This window comes from Ascaphus truei, chromosome 1 (genome assembly GCF_040206685.1).
Source record: "Ascaphus truei isolate aAscTru1 chromosome 1, aAscTru1.hap1, whole genome shotgun sequence".
Taxonomy (NCBI): domain Eukaryota; kingdom Metazoa; phylum Chordata; class Amphibia; order Anura; family Ascaphidae; genus Ascaphus; species Ascaphus truei.
In genome coordinates this window covers 160,169,166-160,189,915 of record NC_134483.1, presented here as the reverse complement: position 1 = coordinate 160,189,915, position 20,750 = coordinate 160,169,166, and the positions used below count along the sequence as shown (strand labels likewise).

The 20,750-nt window shown below is 41.5% G+C and overlaps 1 protein-coding gene across 7 annotated transcripts in view; it reads left to right on the top strand.

Moving 5' to 3' along the window:
- The window catches only part of JAK2 (Janus kinase 2), a 208,134-nt gene that overhangs the window by 81,248 nt on the left and 106,136 nt on the right, over positions 1 to 20,750 (top strand). For all 7 annotated transcript variants that reach the window (XM_075596797.1, XM_075596745.1, XM_075596788.1 and 4 more), the window contains one exon: positions 19,221 to 19,344. In XM_075596797.1, the coding sequence (XP_075452912.1) occupies positions 19,221 to 19,344 (124 nt within the window). The remainder of the gene's footprint in view (positions 1 to 19,220; positions 19,345 to 20,750) is intronic.

Genomic DNA, 20,750 nt, shown 5'->3' with positions numbered 1-20,750 from the left:
CACTGACTGACATAACATGCCCATATACTGTACTACACTGACTGACATAACATGCCCATATACTGTACTACACTGACTGACATAACATGCCCATATACTGTACTACACTGACATAACATGCCCATATACTGTACTACACTGACTGACATAACATGCCCATATACTGTACTACACTGACATAACATGCCCATATACTGTACTACACTGACTGACATAACATGCCCATATACTGTACTACACTGACTGACATAACATGCCCATATTCAGTCAGTATATTTGTGTGTGGAGCCCTCCCCCCTGCACTGAAATTAGCGAACTATTTTTTCATTCATTAAATCTGGAGCAACATTTTCAACAGTGTGGCCTCAATCTATAGCCCCCCCCCCCTCCCTTTGTTTAAATAGAGGTATATATGTTTTCTTTGCCTGTTATCACCCGCTTCCTTTTAAAACCCTCCAATATCAGGTTACAGTACTGTAAATACAGTGTACATAAAACGCCATTCCCACTAAGCCAGATTTATAGGAATTGCAATAAAGTCAAAAGCCCGCAGAGGTGACACATTCTCTAAAATTGTAAACCGTAGTTTAATCATTTAAAACATTTTTAATAGCTTCTCCAAACGTAGGTCTTGGGTGCCTTACTTCTAAAAGCGCCATAACAGGATGCTCAGCGTGTGTGTATGTGTGTGTATGTGTGTGTACACTCGCACACACACCAACTAAAGTTGGTGTAATGTGGCCTTTGCTTTTGGAATGATTTTCACTGCTGGAGCATGGCTGCATCCTATGGGTTGTTGCAGTATAGTTTCATTCTAGATACTCTGCCTCAGGTGAATGTAGTACATATTGTATACTACTTTGTAATATTTGCCTCTGATGGATTTTGGTCCTTTATGTTGTACAGCAAATAACAATACCACTCATGCGCGAATTCACATGTCTCGGACAGGTCTTCAACCAGAGGCTGATGGACACATTTTAGACGGGGGCAATCCAACAAACTAGCCCAAGAACCAGTCGCCCCACACACCATATACACAGGTGCGCACACCAGATACACTCGCCATACGCAAACGCACAGACACCATAGACCTACAAACGTAAAGAAACACGCACACCATATACATATGTACACACACACCCCACATCCGCACAGACCAGATACACACAGCAGATGCGTGCTTTCCATACAGAAAACAAGCCTATGCAGCAGGAATACACCAGGAACAGTGCATGCTCTGAAAATGACCACTTGTCTATGATTAAGCGTTTAAAAACATCTGTATTCACTTTTAGTACTTAGCCATGTACTCTGCAGTGAAGTTCAGCTCTGACTTCGCCAGTTTATATTTACGTCACTAAATATGCATACACACATGCAAGATACATCACTACAAATAATTACACGCCATTGTTAAGGGCAGGGGTGCGCACCCTATTTTTTTTTTTTCTACGCCCCCCTTTGCTTGCTCTCCTCCGTTGTGCCCCCCTCCCCTTACCTCGCGCGGCGTCAAATGACGCCGCAGGGTCGTGTGACACGCGGCATAATTTGACATCACGTCACCAATGGCAACCGTGACGTCACATGACCCCGCGTCGTCACTTTGCCATGGTCGCATGTCCTGAAGCCGGCTGAATCTCAGTAAGTAGAGGTTGCAGAGGCCTCGTGTGGTCCCCTAGCATTTCATTTCAATGCCTTGGGGAAGAGCGCGGGACCTCTGCAACCGCCCGCGCCCCCTCCCCCAAAAAAAATCTCACCCCCCCCAGTTTGTGCACCACTGGTTTAGGGGGTGGTGGGTGCGGGGCAGAAACGGATAAATATTAAAGAGCAGCCAGCAGGCAATCATGGCATACACAATAAATAATCCAGCCCGGAGGGGATGAAGTGCTGAGGTTTTAAAGTAGTTTTTTCTTTTCTCCCATCTATTCTTTCATTGGACCCCTTTCTTATTGAAGTCCTCTTTTCCACTTGGGGCCTCAGTAAGGTACTCAATATTTAGCTTTTTCGTTTTAGGCCCCACAAAGACCCATATTTGCTTTGCTCTGAAAGTCTTCTCATTGTGACGAGGAGTGTGGGAAGATTGTTGCTGCATTCACACAAATAGAGCTTAAATTGTCCGGTAGAACACGTACATCAATGTATCAAATACATTCTTTAGAAAGATAGTGACACCTTTACTTGTGTTCTGTGAAAAACCAAATACATGTCGATTATTACCAGGCCCTGTAAAATGAATGGTTGTTCTTTCGTTCTCCTTGGATACGTGTTGCCCAGCACACTTGCATCATGGCACCGTAACTGCTCCCAAAAAAGAACCAAAGCAAAGTGAGGACTGACCAATTGCCTCAACACACAAGGATCCCACATACAGTACTTACATGTTGAATCCCTCAAGTGCATTTTTTTAAATGTGGCGGAGCATTAAAAGTTTTACAAATACGTGTCTATTTTGTTGAATCCCCAATCACCAAAACGATGTTGGATATCTTTTTAGAAAGGAAAGGTATACAGGGATATTCCAAATAAGTAAATACAGGAAGCATGTTGAATAATCTGATTGCCGCTATTGGAGTCAGGAAGGAATTACATTTTCCCCTTATGAGATATCGTTGGATGATATTTTTCTATTGGGATTTTTGTTTGCTTTCCTCTGGATCAGTATACTGTAAGTACAAATATAGGATAAGTATCTGTTGTCTAAATGTAACATAGGTTGAACTTGATGCATATAAGTCTTTTTTTAAACCTCATTTACTATGTAACTTTCAATCCATTAAAATATCACTAGTTAATTGTCCTTGGGACAATAAAAAAATTCGAATCACTAATGCTCCTTTCTTGACCCCATGATAAATCTATAGCTAACCTATGTCCAGTTTTGCACAGGTCCATTGCAAAGCACAGAGGCCGAAGAGAAGTGGCATCATTTCACGTATGTCCTGCTCACAACACCAAGATGAGGCGCTGGGAGCTAGAGGGAATCAAACTCCTTCATGTTTGTAGGCTCCTTAGAACAAAAATATTAACGTCCCCTGGTGCAATGAAAACAGTTAACGGTTACGATACCAGTCCAAAGATAAGGTATGAAAACCAGTCCTGTTTAATCAAGGGGATATCCAGATACTTGATCCAGATTATGGTAATTTTGTGGAGAAAATCAAGAGCGACAATTATGCAGTATTCCTCCGCACTGTGACACGCTACACAACACAATTGCCTACTTGCAGCAATCTGGTAGGTCAGAAGCAGAAAGTGAGTCTTTAAATGCCTCCTCTGACTGGGTTTGCCAAACAGCTGGGTCCTCTGACCTCCCATGATCTCCAACAGGTAAGTTTTACCCGTAAATAAATAAAAGTACATGGTTCAGTACAATTCAAAGCCTTTATTTTATGCACAGACCAAAATTACACTTGGTGTGTTTGGTTAATTTGCACTACACGAAAATGCCGTCCGCAGCTTGAGTCCTCCGAGCAGCGTCTAGCAGCTGGGATTGGCGTCTCACTCCTCTCCTGATCTCGCGGCCGCGACTCCACTCTACACCTCCCCCGATGACGTCGCTGCTAGAGCATCGGCTCCGGTCTCAACGTATACGGAACGTAAAAACTCCACCCTACTAGTTTTGTGACGGGCTTTGTCACTTCCTCAAGGGGAATTGGAGCTCCACTGTCCAAGGGCTTTATAAAGCCTAAAACGTCCATTAACCTATTAAGCATCTTTAATTGCAGATGCCAAAAGGAAAGGACACAGCTGACGAGCTCTCTCGTTATGGCCAATCATACACTAAAACAGCGGTGCGCAAAGTGGGGGGCGCGCAGGGATTTTTTATGAAGGGCGCGGGCATTTAAAGTAAATGCCGGGGGATCGCGTGAGGCCTCTGCAACTCACTTATCGGGGTTCAGACACGTTGCTGTGAAGCGTCACCATGGTAATGCAACGGCAAATTATGCCGCACTGTCACGCAGAGTGACGTCACACGCCCGTCTCCATGACAACCCAGCTGCGTCATTTGATGCCGCCAAATGCAGTAAGGGGGAGCGGGCAGGGAGATGCAGCTCCAAAAGTTTGCGCTCGCTCCCCTGCACTAAAATATGCATGACGTGGATAATGCTCATATTTCTACTGCTATAGCTCAAATATAAGGCATGGTAGTAAACACAAATGCATAATAATTAATAACATCAATAAAACACCTTAGATGTGCATAAAATATGCTAACAAAGCAAAATAAAATACCTTACTTGTTTATATTACAACATAATATAAAATTATGAGGAAAATCTCCCCCCCCTCCAATTGGGTTTGGGGCAGTTACACGTAGATTTATCATTATCTCACATAATAGTACATTAGGTACGTACGTATACCTCCCAGGTTAATTATTATTTGTTTGTTTTTTTGGTAAAGTGCTTTTCGTATGCTTTATTAGTTATATCAATTTGTAGGCTCCTTGTACAAAAATATTTATCTATTAGTAATCGGTGTATTACCTATAGCGCGTCACTAGTACAGCGATCTATAGGGCAGAATAAGTGTCCGTACTCGCGAAGCGTAAGGATACAGGGGTATGGTGCTATTGAAAATCTGTTCTTATGCGCGAGTGTACTTAAAGTGAGTGTCCTTAAACCGGGGTATGCCTGTATATACAGTTCAAATATCAACTATCCACCATACATTATAAGAGTTATCACTGGAACTCCTCGTCATGACCACACATGTTAGCAAGCATATTATATGTTGCATAGTATACAAAAGGCCAACATGGTGCAAATGGTAATTTATACTTTGTACAAATAAAAGTGTCTCCAAGCTCTCTTTCGTAGATTATCAGATGCATATCATTTCCTTAGGGTTTATTGTATGAGGATACAACAGGTATTCCAGCACCTGGGGTAGATACCTGAAAAGGGGAATTGCATGGAGGCAAATACTCAAAAAAAGAGCGGTGTCTGCAGAACCCATCCCCAGTCCTTGGGTAATTTCCCAGCAGTTCAACAGCGCAAAGTACTGGGAAGTAGCTAATAGCCTTTGGGCTACATAGCCCACGATAGATGGTAGCCTTCTGGCTACTGGGTTGGTGAGCGGGCCTCTATCGTGGTGGATGCTCCAACAAACAAATAGTCCCTTACCGGACACAATAGGGAAGCGTGGCTTGGTAGCCTCATGGTTACCTAGCCCAAAATAGTTGGTAGCCATCTGGCTACTTAACTGGTGTAGTGGTGATTGCCACCCACGACAGCTGGCTGCCCAGAGCAAAGGTCCTGTACCAGACAAAAAGGGAGATGTGACTTGGTAGCCTCCTCTTTACCTAGACCTGTGTGGTGGACACATTCACCCGCCTCAGCTGGATACCCCAAATGTACCTCTGGAGGCTGCCGCAGCTTGGCTCTCCAGCCAGCATTCCTCCGAGTGTCTCTGTAGGAGGTATGATACCTTTGATAGGACCGACAAATTCGTTTCAGTGTATGTTTTGCACATGTTTTTTGTCCCTTTAGGTTTGGCAGTACTATAGGTAAATGGTTTCTGTCTACAAAAGAGGTGATGTACTTCTTTACGACTGTGATTATTTGCAAATGTGTGGAAAGCTATGGAGCTGGGGGAAAGTGGTAACGCATGTTATCATGAAGTGAATAACCCATTCTTGTTCTAGTGATTGAAGTGAGAACTGTAAAACACACACAGCACATACTGTATGTCGGAAATGCTTGTAAATAACACTTACTGTATGTGGTTTTCTTTTATATCCCTCTTTTTACTGTGCATTGCGAGAGCCCAGTCCCAGCTTGTGGGAGGCCCATGTTTGCCATGTCCATGTTCTTCAGACGAAGAAGTGCAAATATCTGGCTTCATTTTGTTGATTGCAAAGAGAGAGAGAGAGCCAGACCGGACTTAAAGCAAAAAGGTTTTGCTTGTTTTGCTGCATCTTGCTACAACCTCTTTATTTTCACATACTAAACTTAAGACTAGACATGGTTTGGGGGGCAATGTAAATTTCTGTTGCTGCTTAGAAACCTAGTTTGGTTAAAGTATCATGTCATTTTGTGGGTGTCATATAATCGTGCCACTATTCTTGTTTTGGATGCCTGCGAGAGTACACAGTCATAACTACTCTCACGTGAGAAATACTGTTCAGTGATGGTTCCGAGATTGTGTGATGTCTTGATTTATATTGCAATTTTCCCCCAATATTTTTTATAGTAGAGATTTGAGAAGCCGTCTGGACCTTGAGCTTTTGAGGGTTTCAGACCTTTAATAACCTCTTTTAATTCTGCAAGACTAATTTTAACATTGAGTCGTTCTAATTCTTCAAAAGAGAGTTTTGGGGAGTTCACAAGCCTGTAGATAGCTGTCTAATTGTTCACTTGAGTATTTATTAAAATTGGGATCTGATGAATGCAGATTATATAAATTATTGTAAAATTTAGAGAATTCCTTTGCAATTTGGAAAAGGTTATGTCTAATTTCCCCGATACCTCGCCTTATGGCTGAAACTTGCGATTTAGCTTTAACACCTCTTAGCTTGCTGGCGAGAAGCTTATCTGCTTTATTACCTTTATCGTAATACGTCGGATGGGTCCATTTTAATGCTTTCTCTGTGTCCTCCACTCTTAATTTATGTAATTCCCCTCTAGTCTGGCAAAGAAGCTAAGGCTTGTTATATAGTAATTGTGGGCTCCTGTGTGCATGTGGCGCACACTTTTTGTATGTATAGGGTCCGTACCTCCAGGAGCGACATGCTGGGAAGGTACTGTGTGTATTATTTTTGCCGTACGTTTTCCCTGTTTACATTTTTTTGCTCTTTTCTTATATGAAGCTATTGAGATAAATTGCCCTCTGATGGAGGCTTTATGAGCCTTCCAGAGGCTAGACGGACTTTCGACTCAGCCTTTATTCAGTCTAAAATAGTCTACCGATGATATTATCCTGACAATTTCCAACCCCCTGACTTCCCTCCCCTACCTACCAAACCTGCTAAGGGTCTCAAACCAGACCTTTTTGACTCGGCAGTAATGACATTTTCTATTAAGATTTGGTATAAGGCCAAAACCAATTACCAATTAGGGGTACATCTCGACGGAGCTGAGGCTATTTTTGACAACCCGGACTTTGGTCTGGGTTGGTCCACAGGTATTTTTGATTTATGGAAGGTTAATGATATTAGAGATGTGGGAGATATGCTTTAGAGAGGTCAACTATTAAGCTTTTATGATTTTTGCCAGAGGTACTCTTTCACGGGAGCTGAGTTGTTTCGATTTTTACAAGTTTCCCACTATCTTAGGCAGTTGTCCCCAGTTGGGTCTTTCCCAGAGTGCACTGTATTTGAGGAATTATGCAGAAATAGAAATTATCAGTGGGGTCTTATCTCCATTATTTACCAATTTCTTTGCTCCCGTGAATTTAAAGCTCCTTGCACACATCGGTATATGAATCAATGGACCCAAGATTTTCAGGTAGAGATTCCTTGGGAGGACCGGCAAACTATCTGGATCAATTCAATGAACACATCATTATGCACAATATTTAAGTTATTTTTAGGTGGTATTTGACGCCCCAGAGGTTGAGGCAGATTTATCCAGAGACCACGAATCTCTGTTATAGGGGTTGTGTGGGGCCGGGAGGTAAGGGGGGTTGACAATATGGCCCATATTTGGTGGTTCTGCCCCAAAATACAGAGGTTCTCGGGAGTAGTGCAGAACCTAGTGCGAGAGACTTTTGGGATAAGGATCCCCCTAGATCCGATTACAATGGTTTTGTGTAAGCCGCTAGATAATTATACGAAAATAAATCTAAACTATTGCCACATATCATGACCGTGGCTTGACGCGCTATAGCGGGGGCCTGGAAAAATCCCCTACCCCCCTCCAGGAGAGAGAGTATTTCGAGAATAAATGAAGTGCAATCGATGGAAAGATTGAACGCTTATGTTAGACATAACTCAAGAAAATTCCAAAAGGTCTGGGAACCCTGGAACTCAAGGGGGACAGGTGAACGGTTTATTCACTGTGGAGGGAGAGCTATATTTTTCCTCCTTCAGAGTTGGTTATTTCATGTGATAGCTGGCGCTGGGACTGTACGGCGTCGTTGTAACTTTGTATTTTTGTGTCTTTTATGATACTGGTGTTAAATTGGTGGTACCGCCCCCTTTCTCTTTTCTGTATCACTTCTCTTTGTTTTTCAAAATAACTCAAAATAACAAATAAGTTACAAAAAAAAAAAAAAGTACTTTTCTATGGATATCTTTTGGAATTTGTGAGTTGTTTTTACCATGCCAAACAACATGTAGATCCTGAACATCTTCCACTGGCCAAATAGATCTAGCCTCTTTGCTGCCAGCTGTTTGGTCAGTGAAGGGGTTAATAGCGGGTATGTGCTTTTTCTAATCTATGGCATGGTGGTAAATGACCTTTATCCCTACACAAACCAATAGGCATCTGGTATGATCACGGCCAGAAGACCCATTGGTATAAAACGGCAAGTTTCATTTTCTGATTGTTCTTACCTTGGTTGGAAACAGGGCACTTGTCTATTAGCGGAACTTTGCAACCTACTCTTCCAATAGCAATATTGATATTAAATGTGAAAGATTAAGCTCTTCCTCTATTTAGAAAGTATCAATTCTGCATTCTGTAATCTCTGTTTCATTGAAGTCATTTTAAACTTTTCCAATACATACTGTACTGTAGGGCGTAGGCAAAGAGAGGAAAAAGTAGAGCAATACAATGACGATGGCTATAAATTGTGGGGAGATGCTGTTACACAATATAGAAAATGCTTAGATTGGAAACATAATAAAAATAATAAAATAGCTTGTCTATTTGTGACAATCCTGATATGAGTTTATCTGTAGGTCTTAAAGAACCTGGTAATTGATAGATACTTGATGTTAAACTCTTCATAAGATCTCCATTTATACAAAATTCAAAAATTATGGGCTTTTTTTTTTAGGGGGAATAAAGAAAAAGAAAAGGTAATGCACACCAAAAAAAATATTATATTTAGCAAAGTTGAGAAAATAAGTTACCGGATGCATCCAGAGAGACAAGTAGCCTCCTCACAAATTGATGAGATTTTAGGAAACTCCAGGCACTCCAAACTGATATCTTGATGTGAAGTGATGTGTATTTTACATAGACGAATGTTTTGACCTCAAAGGGATCCCTTGACGACCTCTGAGGTCGAAACGTTGGCCTATGTAAAATAAATATCAGTCTGGAGCTACTGGAGTTTCTTAAACTTTTAGGAGGAATCCTTTGTTTTATGTTGGGCTTGATCAGGGGCGCGCAAACTGGGGGAGGGGCGCTAGATTTTTTGGGGGGGATGGGACGCGGCAGTTATAGAGGTCGGCGCTCTCCCCCCAGGCATTTAAATGAAACGCGCGAGGCCTCTATAACAAACTTACCTTATAGTCTCTGTAGGTGCGCGTGCAGTAGGGAGGACTGGGGCCGTAACCTTAGAAGAGATGGCACCAAAAATGTCACCCAGGTATTCATGGCTAATTAGAGACATACCTATGATCGTGACAATATGTTGAGTAAATGTTCTACTTGGTGGGTATTCAGACCCATATAACGATATAGTATGAACTAGATAAAGAGTTCCTTGTTGATCCGGATGGACGCAAGGAACCAGGAAAGCACAGGAACAAAAAGCGGGGACCAAACGATAATATGACAAGGTTTTTAATCCATGAATGTGGCACACATGAACACACAGGTGAGGACAAAGTGTTCCTCTAACATGTTTCGCGCTCAAACAGCGGTTTGTCAAAGAGTGAAACACTTGACTAGTTACTTACTGGATATAGCGCGGTAAAAAGCCCCACCCTCAGTGTCACGTCCTCTCCGCCAATCCAAGCGGGGCTCACTAGAGTACCAAGATGGTAAACAAAAGCTGGAGGGTCGGAACTGGAGGGAGGAGGGAATCCCCGAGCCAACCACTGAAATAAATGCATTTAGATAACATGCAAGCAAATTACATAATAAAACTGTATATGTAAAAGGTACATGAATGCAATACATAAACAAAAAATCAACAAAACATTAAAAGCAAGGGATGGCACAAAAAATGTCACCCAGGTATTCATGGTTCATTAGAGACATACTTATGATCGTGACAATATGTTGAGTAAATGTTCTACATGGTGGGTATTCAGACCCATATAAAGATATAGTATGAACTTTTCCTGTCTTCACTGATCTACTAGTAATAGAGAAAAGGAGCACTCGCGGTAGGTAGAATAATTGCCATGATTTCACAGGTCGTAACACATAAGGTCAGTGGAGCAAGTGGCACAGTAGAGAGTGACAGCACTGCTGTGGAACTTGTAGTCCTTGTTTACTGGAGATTGACGTTCGTCAGTCGCGTACCCTTGGAAAACGAAGGAAAGAATGCAGTGACTAACCTAATATACCCTCCTCTCCTGATAACACAGGGACGTTTTTGTACTGCCAGGCAGGCATCGGTGAGAGTGAAGAAACACCCTACACACAGCATAAAGTGCTATATCATTTTATGAAGTGCAAACTAGTGATGTACTGGGTACCCGGAAATTACCCGGTACCCAGCTTACCCGGCGCTTTTTCAGTTACCCGGAAATTACCCGGACCCGGCACCAGGTCAGAACCGGCACTGGGTAATTTCAGGGCAGCTGAAAATAGTTCAACACTTCCCTGCAGCCGGCGACAGAAGGTGAGGAAGACCATGGACAGGAGCAGGAGTGTTCCTATTGAACAGCCGTCTCCTCCCCGGCTGTCCAATAGGAACGCTCCTGCTCCGGTCACATGGTTCCCCGGCTCCCACAGGCATCAGCTGATTGCCCTGTTCCTGCTGCTCCCGCTGGACTTTGGCTGCTGTCATCACCATCAGGATGTCTGCTGCTGCTCCCAGATGTCGCAGCGGTCCTCCTCACCCTCCAGCGGTCTTCCTCACCCTGCAAGTGCCAACCGGGTACCCCTCCGGGTAAAATGACTCATTTTTCCCGGGTACCCGTTACCCGGTTTTAGGAAAATATAGGACCTGGTACAACACGAGTGCAAACATTAGTAACATAGCAAGAGACATACAATGTATTAATGAAGCTGTGTGGAACCCTATAGTCCATTCTACAAGTTAGGCTCATCCACAGAATAAACCAATTATGTTGGACACTTTTACATGTAAATAGACATGTCTGGACAAAGGTTCATGATTGGGACCAGAACATAGATTTGTAATTGACAACCACTTAAAGTGGGTGCTGTTTTTTTCTCTACTGCACTTCATCCAGATGCCCTCATCATGGTACTAGTCAAGCTTGATGAATAACAAACATGAGCCACTCCAAAATAATTATTTAGCACAGTGCCAGAAGTGACTGACCTGTATATCTTAGTCTCCTTTTTTACGTGTGCCAGAGAAATAGACATACAATACAATATGACTTTCCCAAGGTTATACTCTTGGATTTCAACCATGTTCCCCTGCTACATTACTACCGTAGTACGCTTTCTCCTCCCACTCATCTGTTGGTTCTGCTAGTCGAGCAGTTGCATGAGTAGCTGATCGCTGGAAATCAGATATATTATGTCTGCAAATCATTTGCTTGGAGACTTGAGGTCTATTTTTTTATTTAATTTTGAAATCATAAAAATATCTAATTGCACAACTACTTAAACAAAAAGTGCATTCTGCAGTTGTTGGGCAAGTAGAAGACAAATCTGCTTTATTGTAATTTTAACCGGGAGATGAAGCACATTTAAAAGATCGCACTTCTATTGCTGATCACTTTTAAAATAATGGACTGCTTTAAAAAACAAACAAACAAAAAAAAAACTATCAATAATTAATATTATTATCATTACATACATACAATTATGTAATGTTCTCTACCAAAAAAAAAAAAAGTTTTACATTGGACCTGGGGTTTTTTGGGGGCAGTATATGGACAGAGAAATCTTTTCACAGTTTTGTTCCCTGATGAGTCAGGCATCAGTGTTGATGCTATTAGAATTCTCCAGGGATATATATGCATGTGTGTTCCAAACTTAAGGACCTTTCAGTGATGAGGTTACCGATTTTGTCCTCTGGCAAAGAAATTACAAGAAGGCATTAGCTGAGTCATACATTGGAAAGTCCCTATTCCAAAGGCTCTGAAAAAATATATACCACTGAGGGTTATCAGTTAAGTAAAAAGTAAATTGTTCACCACGTGGGGCCCAGTGCTATATGAAACCATGCTGGTACCAAAACGGTCAGTCACCAGTCTGTTTCCTCAAGTGGCACCCTAGAATGCCTTGTGCTCTGCCACCAACGCAGTCCCTCTGCACCCGCTGTGTTTCCAATACTGGGCACGCTGAACATTTTTCACATGTCCATAAAAAAACAAGCTGCAATACCACTTTAATAGGCAATCTATACAGCGGGCCATACCTTGCCTTTTCATATAGTTGAACTTCAGAAATGCCTGCTTATGATTTAGGTCGTTACAGCTTAAAATGTCAATAATTGTGATGCTTTGTGAATAAAATGTGTATTCAATTTTGGAGAAAAAAAAACAAAGCACTGAAAGCTTTGCAGCATGCTTTGGTTGTCAGCGTTTCCCCCACCAAACTATTTTGTATGATAATTGCACAACAATCCGCTGTGCAGTCCAAGTCTAAATCTTTCGTTTACTCATTCTGTTTCTCTCCTTTGTATTTTCTTGACATTTCTATGTCATTATGTCCCTGTATTAGTTGTGTGATCATAATGACTGCTACCAGGAATAAAGGTACAACTTCATACATCTAATGTGCATCGAGGTAAGTGGTTCCATTCTGGAGGAAAACGTTGCTCCAAATGTATCAAACAAAGTCTATTGATTTCTATTAATTGCATTTTTCTTTGATATGTCTGGCACAATATTTTTGACCCAGCATTGGATCACTTTTGCCTTGACACATCTGGCCCAAGATTTTGTAATTCGTGATTAATTGTCTTATAGATGTACTTGTGTACATCTGTCAATGAATGTTTAGAAATCATTGTGTGAAGTCATTTTGCTAGCTGTTAAATGGCATATGTGTTATTTTGTGTGTTTCCTGGAGAAGTATAAACGTGTCCCTGATTGTGATGCCTTTTTAATGCATTAACAAGAGCGTTCTTCAGAGATAAAGTAATTATGCGCAGAGCTTTCTAAACCTCAAAGTTCTCTACAGATGTACTGTAGGAGTACAGAGGGAAGGAGATATACTGCAAGAAGGGAAATATTCATTGCCAAAACAAATACAAATATGGAAAGCGTTTTTGGACGTTTTTCACTATTGTGCAATTGCCATTGTTGCCTTTTAACAGTTATTCACGGTACACCTCTGAATTGTAAAATATGTCCTCCATGTCCACCATCTTTGGAGTCTTACCCAAAAACACCTGTCTTCTGTCCACCAAGCAGTCCAAGTAATTGCTAGTCTAATCTCCATCATTGGTTTAGACCTTGCCTTCCCCTATTTACAAATATCGCCCCAAACATACGCCAGAGACATTTAAAGAAATGATCTTGTTATTGTTAGCATAGAATTCTATCAGGAATATGACTACAACATCCAGTACCCTATGCTAAATGTGTTCAGGTACAGTACCCTATGCTAAATGTGTTCAGGTACATCGACCAGTTTAGGCAGTGCTGGAAATTTTAATTTGTGTCATCCCCCCGTCCTGAATGAGCAGAAATTCAGGCGAGGATTCCTTTTGCTTGCTAATAAATTAGGTTTGACTAATCCCAGGCAGTATAATTGGTTCCTGAGCCCCTTCGGTAAACTCATGCTTAGTAACGTGCCAAACTGCACCTTGTGTGCAGATATCCTGAGTGGTATTGCTGTTAATCACCATGGGAGCTACCAAAGTCAATCTGCACCAGAGATGCTCAAATCCAGTCCTCACAACCCCACCCCCAACAGGTCAGGTTTTAAGGATCCCAGCTACAGCACAGGTGGATCAAAAAGTGTCGCAGTCCAAGACTGAGCCACCTGTGCTGAAGCAGGATATTCTGAAAACCTGACCTGTTAGGGGGTCTTGAGGACGAGTTGAGCACCCCTGAGCTACACAATGCCTTGCATGCACCGCTTCAAGTAATTGTGGTTTGCAGCTTTTGGAAGGTCCCACTGTCAGACATGATTACTACTTTATATAATAAAAAGTAAAATTGTTCCCTCCTGGCTGAGCTTGGACCTTCCGGCATCACCGACGGGACTAAGTGCAAGGGTCTTTATCATTTGGGGTCGGGTGGCGGGATCGTAACTGGCATGACGGGGGTCTGCGTAGACATGAAGGGAGGGGTCGGTGTGGTCATGAGGGGGGGGCTTTTGCATAGGTAGTTTATTGTGGAGATAATTAATTTTGTTTATTTAAGATTAGACAAGTAATTCATACTGTTATGTGTACTTGTGGTGGATGAGTGACTTTTTATCCTTGATTTGGTGAATCATAGTGGTATTTGACTAGCCCTGGTTATTGGGAAATCAGTGCAATTAGGAGAGAAAAGAACATAAAGTTCACATACAAGCATCACTGTGATGGTGCAATGTTTATATAAAGTAGTAAACTAATATCCTGATCTACAAAGCTGCCCATGCAATTTTGCTTACTCTATTGCTGTTTCTCTGGCGAATAATGTGAAAGTTGATTTAAACTTAAAACTTATGCAGTACACTGCAGTTCAGAGACTTTGCATAAAGACAATTGCAGTTTATTAAAGTTAAATACTTCCTGGGGTTATTGCTAATTTTAAACGTCTAATCAATGTAAGACATGATTATTATAAAACTAGTTTGGTTTTCGTTTTAATTGCATAATCATTACCCTTGCCCTCCCCGTCCCAAATAAAAAGCAAAAAGAAGCACCACCCATAATACTGGGTGTGGACTTGGGCATGGAATGTGGGTTGTACAGATGAACGTAGCCCATCCTGAGTTCCTCTGTTCTGTGTGTAGTGAAGGATGCCAGGTGAATAATACCATGATACTGATACAGGTATACATTTTCCAAACATACTGTATCTACTACTGAAGAAACCCCATGCCAAAAAGGCACATTGTAAACATATTTGACATTGCAAGTGGATATTTACTGCAGGCTGTGATGGTTTTTTATGGAGCAACACGAGAACTCGTTATAGATGAAATTATATTGTGTGTGCGCGTGTCTCCAAGCACCACTTTTTGTTCTTTAAAACTACGTGCAAAAATCCGCCAGCTCTGAGGAGACATTGCCTTTCTTGCTTAAAAATCTGCACCTTGTGTAAGAAACGAGTTTGTAGCAAAAATGGGTGCAGTGCATCAAAACAAGTTTCTCTGTGCGGTTAAACATACATTTACTTTATTGGGAGTTTCTGAGTGTGATAACGCCCTGATGGGCACTATCGCAGTTTAATGAATGTCACCCCATATGTTATTCTCTTTTCCCTGTTCATCTCTGCTCTGTCGGTCTGTTCTCTCCAATCTGTCTCTCTGCCTGTGTCCTTTTTAGCTGATTTCTCTATCCCTTCTTTCTCTTTCTCTCACTTGTCTCCATTTTCTCCTCACTCCTTCTCTTTATAGGGGGAATGTACAGCAAATAAAAATATCACCTGTGAGCACATTCACATGTCTCAGACAGGTCTGCAGCCCTGCATTTTCCTATTATCTCTTGGTATACAATGCTTCCACTGCAGCGAGGGATTCTGGGAAAAGACAGACAAATGATCACTCAGTGTCACCTTTTGCTTCTTATCCATTTTTTGACATGGATCCCTGTATGCCTGCCGCATTACACCGCTTTCCTGCACAGCCCGAGTTGAACAAGTGCATAACCTGTAACCCTGCTCACAGACAGCTAAAGAAATGTAAAATAAAAGGAAGATGAGAACTAAAATTGGTGATGCATAAGAGGACCTACACTATTTGTTTTTCCGTGAGAGGCGAGTGAATGGGTGCTTCTCTCCAAACCCAGGCGGCCAGCGGTTACACTGTAATGAAATGGTGCAGCGATGCTGTTTGCCGCTTCTCACTGATACCGGTAGCTCCCTTGGTAATGAACTAATGAAGACCCATTTCCCCTGTTGCGTGCCGAGCACAATTTATAGGAAACACGCTTAGCCACTACATAGATGAGGACTACAAAACAGGTTGGTAACAGCTCTGGAAGCACAAATGCAAACCAAAGAAATAAATTAAACCTAATTGGAAATATTGTGGTGACCTTGAGGATCTCGACTTCCAATCAGTCATTCAACACTAGTATACCAGTATTCAATCATTAGGCCAAATGAACACCCGATCAGCTGCTGTAAGCCTGACATTTAACAGCTGTGGTCTTTTTAATCTTCGCCAACGTTTTAAGAGTAGTGTCTACTTGAATAGGAAGCCATTTGCAGTAAAAGAAAAAATGATTTGGGGCACGAGCTAAATTTATCACACGTCCTGCTTTTCAAGTGGCGATGCAGTGTTTTAACACGTCATTCTATCTTGCTACTTTTGTCTTGTTTGTGCTTGGAAATCTGTTAGTCACTCAAGAAGGTCCAATCTACTTTTTGATCTCATTTAAGAAAATTGTTTTTCCTTTCCTTTTTAGAAACAAAATGCTGCCCCTTTGTCTCTATGTAGCCATTCCAACATCCAATTCCATTTTTTTTTTTATAATTGTGTGCTTGCGTTATTGGTTTTAACACGAACATCAAATGACTTCCGATCATCTCTTCTTATCATTGTTAGGGTATTGACCAAATCGTTCCTCGTCTTCTTTTCGCATCTTTTCTTACTGGCGTTTTGTGTGCAGATCAAATGAGAAATGTAAAAAAAAACCTTCAAGCTATTTTGATGCATTCAAAATCGTTGTTCTTTAAATTGGTGTTTTTTATTTCTAAAATAAAACTCTCTTGATTTTGTTCAATACTTAAAATAATTTCCCACAGTGCTCGCCAGGAGTACGTGTATCAAGGCAAAAGTGGTCCAATTCTGGGGCAAAAAATATAGGGGAAAACTCAGTGGTCGTTTGTTTAAAAAAGAAATAATATATATATTTGTAAAGAAAATACAAAATTCCCTTTGATATGTAGGATTTTAGCTTTGAAAAACATTTGATGCAGTTGGTTTTGCTTTAAAATTACACTACTTTTGCCTTTATACAGTACATCTCCCCAAGAGATGATATCACTTGTGCTCTCATACAAAATCATATTACTTATAAACAGTGGTTGACAAATCACCAAAAAATCTACTCGCCACCTAGTACCAAACGTGTGCTGCTTGGGCCAATATTTACTCGCCCGGGGGTTAAATCCACTCGCCCGGGGCGAGCAAATGTATAGGTTTGTCGAACACTGCTTATAAACCTTCTTACATATACAGTATTATCAAAAGAAAGAATTGTTGAATATCGAAAGTCCAGCGACTTATAAGATCCCAAGCAGCATTTATTTACAGGTCAAAGATCATGGCGAGCATATCTAATTGTTTTTTTTTTTTTTTAACTGGTTGCCTAAGGTAGGATTATGATAGAGTAATGGTAGACCCGGCTAGGTCCCATATAGACGACAGGGAAACAAGCTGTATAGGCATTCCCCGGTTTAAGGACACTCACTTTAAGTACACTCGCGAGTAAGTACATATCGCCTAATAGGCAAACGGCAGCTCACGCATGCGCCTGTCAGCACGTCCTGAACAGCAATACCGGCTCCATAGCTGTACCGAAGCTGTGCGCTAGCAGGGAGACTGTAGAGCCTGTTACACATGCGTTATTTACATCAGTTATACGCGTATAGGATGATTGCAGTACAGTAAATGCATCGATAAGTGGAAAAAAGGTAGTGCTTCAATTTAAGTACATTTTCGCTTTACATACATGCTCTGGACCCATTGCGTACGTTAATGCGGGGTATGCCTGTAGTGCTTGGGACTATAATCTAAAGTGATGTCATGTAGCATACCGTGTGTGGTTTTTTTTTTGTGTGTCAATTTTTAAAGGGTGTAAAGCAGGAGGTCTCCAGAGTGGAACCACGTTAATGTCTCACATTTTAATCTGGTCTGGAACTGTTACATACGCCTATAACATATATTATCTTCAACTGTGCATGCAATGTCTAGTATATAATGAATAGCTCTGTTCACTTAATGTAACAATGTATTTGTAGCAAAGTGACGGTGTAATATAGGGACTAAACACAATGAGTGATCACTATCTTTAAAGTGAAAAAAATAAATAAACCATGTGACATATAAAGTGCAAATAATTGTGCAAGTAGTGAACAAATAAATCAGGTTGTAACTCCCTGCTCAAGCCCTCTGGTAGGGCCTGTCTTCACTGGTCCCAAAGCGTAGGAATAGATTCTCACAATCCAGGGGGAGCATAAAAAGAGAAACAACAACACACGGAAAATCTAAGTGTAGATGGTAGTGAAAAATTAATCAATATCAACGTTTTCATTGGCTCCTATGTGCAGCCTCCTCATGAGCTACAGTATGAGATGTTTAAAAGCAGACGTGGCAATTGTTTCTTGTATGTTCAGGTAAGCGTGTGCATCAACCGGGAACATCCGAAGAGGCGAACCTCCATAGCAATGAATATCTGCTAGTAAAATCTTCCACCCTCAGCCACTGTGAGAAAGTTACATGATTACATGAAGCTGTCAGGAAGTCTCAGACCTTGCATCTCAACTTTCTAGAGACTAGTGTATAATATATACATATATTACTTATAGATCTGGCTCTGAAGAAAACAATATCGTCTTGTCATTTATGTTTTTACTCCATATGTCTTGAAGGCGCTTTCGTGTGCTAGAGAAGAGAACGGCTCCATTCAAATGTATGGGACTAAACTCTTCGGCACAGAGAAGCATATTCACTGAATATTGAATAGCGGGTGTTGAAAGTTTGTCTTTAAATTGTGGGTTGTCTGTGCACATCACTCCGACACGGGGTTTTAAGTTCAATATTTGAATTATTTTGTGTATATAATTGAATGTAATAAACTTATTTTATTTGACCTTTTTTCAATTTATTATGGGGGAGACCTTGCCCCTGGGCTGACATCATATGTGATGGCCTTATGGGGGACGTTTATACCCCTTGCCAAATAGTCATACCCTTTACTCCACAGAGTGTGCAACGTTCTAGGGACTTTTTAGTTTGACCCTTCGGGATCAAATCATGTGTACATTGTCTGTGTATTTACCTGCAATGTTATTCACTGCTGATTTCAATAATCTTCTGTTTTTTCTTCCCATTTCCCAGGGGTGACACCTGTGTACTACAGCTTGTTTGCTTTAATGAATGAGAAGGAAAGGACATGGTACCCACCAAACCACACCTTTCTCGTGGACGAGTCAACCAGGCAAAATGTGTTGTTTCGAATAAGGTATTTCCCTTGTTACTTATTTACATATGATGTGTACCCAGTCAGTAGTTTTGAATGAAGTCTTTGTTAGAAACTTCTTGGTACTTCTTGGAACTCCCTTAATAACATCGACTCCTGACGGCACATTGCAAGCCCCAGCAAACTGAGGGGCGGATAATCAATTACAGATTTTGGGAGATGGCTGGGAAGCAATGTGATTGGCTAAAGGGAATAGGTACAATGTTCGTGTGCACTGAGGGGAGGAAGGGCACATAGTTACTGAATAGTTAAATGCCTGGTAATTAAGTGCAACATATGAGGTGCTTTTCTATGTGCCAAAGTTACCAGAATGAATGAGGTGGTTTGTATGTATATTGATTTGAGGTCACTGCACATGTAGCTGTTCATTTTGGACGGAAAAAATACTATGCGGCTTGAACACTTATATGAAAATGCCCTTTTATGCCAAAATATGAATTCCTGAATTCGCTAACTGGCGGTAAGCAAACCACATTACACATTGCTCTTTGTGCAGTCCTCATGGTCTGACTAGGCAGTGAGTGTATCCTTCAGACAGAATTTCAACAGCACCCTCTCAGTTACCAGCGACATGCAAAGTATATATGTGGCTTTAGGAATATCTCACTGCACTTCGACAATACTTTTAAATACTTACACTTACTTACAATCCCTGCAAGCTCTAACCCCAACACCCACCACACCATATATATATTTGTCAAAAGAAGTGCTATAGGGTGTGACCAAATGTATACTGTACAACAAAAGATAAATATTCCCAATGGTATATCCAATATGATCAAAAATATATAGTTAAATACTTATCTGTTTGTCTTCTCATAAGTAAGGGTCATTTAGTTAAACTCTTTGGCCATAGTGTTACAGTTTAAGCCTTCAGCCTCGCCATGGCATGGCCCCTTTGCAGTTCCTAACACTATCTGTGAAAACGCTAATTTGTCTGTGTAATAGAGGGAGGAATATCTCAATAGACCTGTCTTCCATGGTCCATGAAAAAAACTGCTACTTGAAAAGTGAGGAGGAGAGAGCTTAAACCCAGGGAGGAGGGGGAGAGAGCTTAAACCCAGGGAGGAGGGGGAGAGAGAGCTTAAACCCAGGGAGGAGGGGGAGAGAGAGTTTAAACCCAGGGAGGAGGGGGAGAGAGAGCTTAAACCCAGGGAGGAGGGGGAGAGAGAGCTTAAACCCAGGGAGGAGGGGGAGAGAGAGCTTAAACCAAGGGAGGAGGGGGAGAGAGAGCTTAAACCCAGGGAGGAGGGGGAGAGAGAGCTTAAACCCAGGGAGGAGGGGGAGAGAGAGCTTAAACCCAGGGAGGAGGGGGAGAGAAAGCTTAAACCCAGGGAGGAGGGGGAGAGAGAGCTTAAATCCAGGGAGGAGGGGGAGGAGAGAGCTTA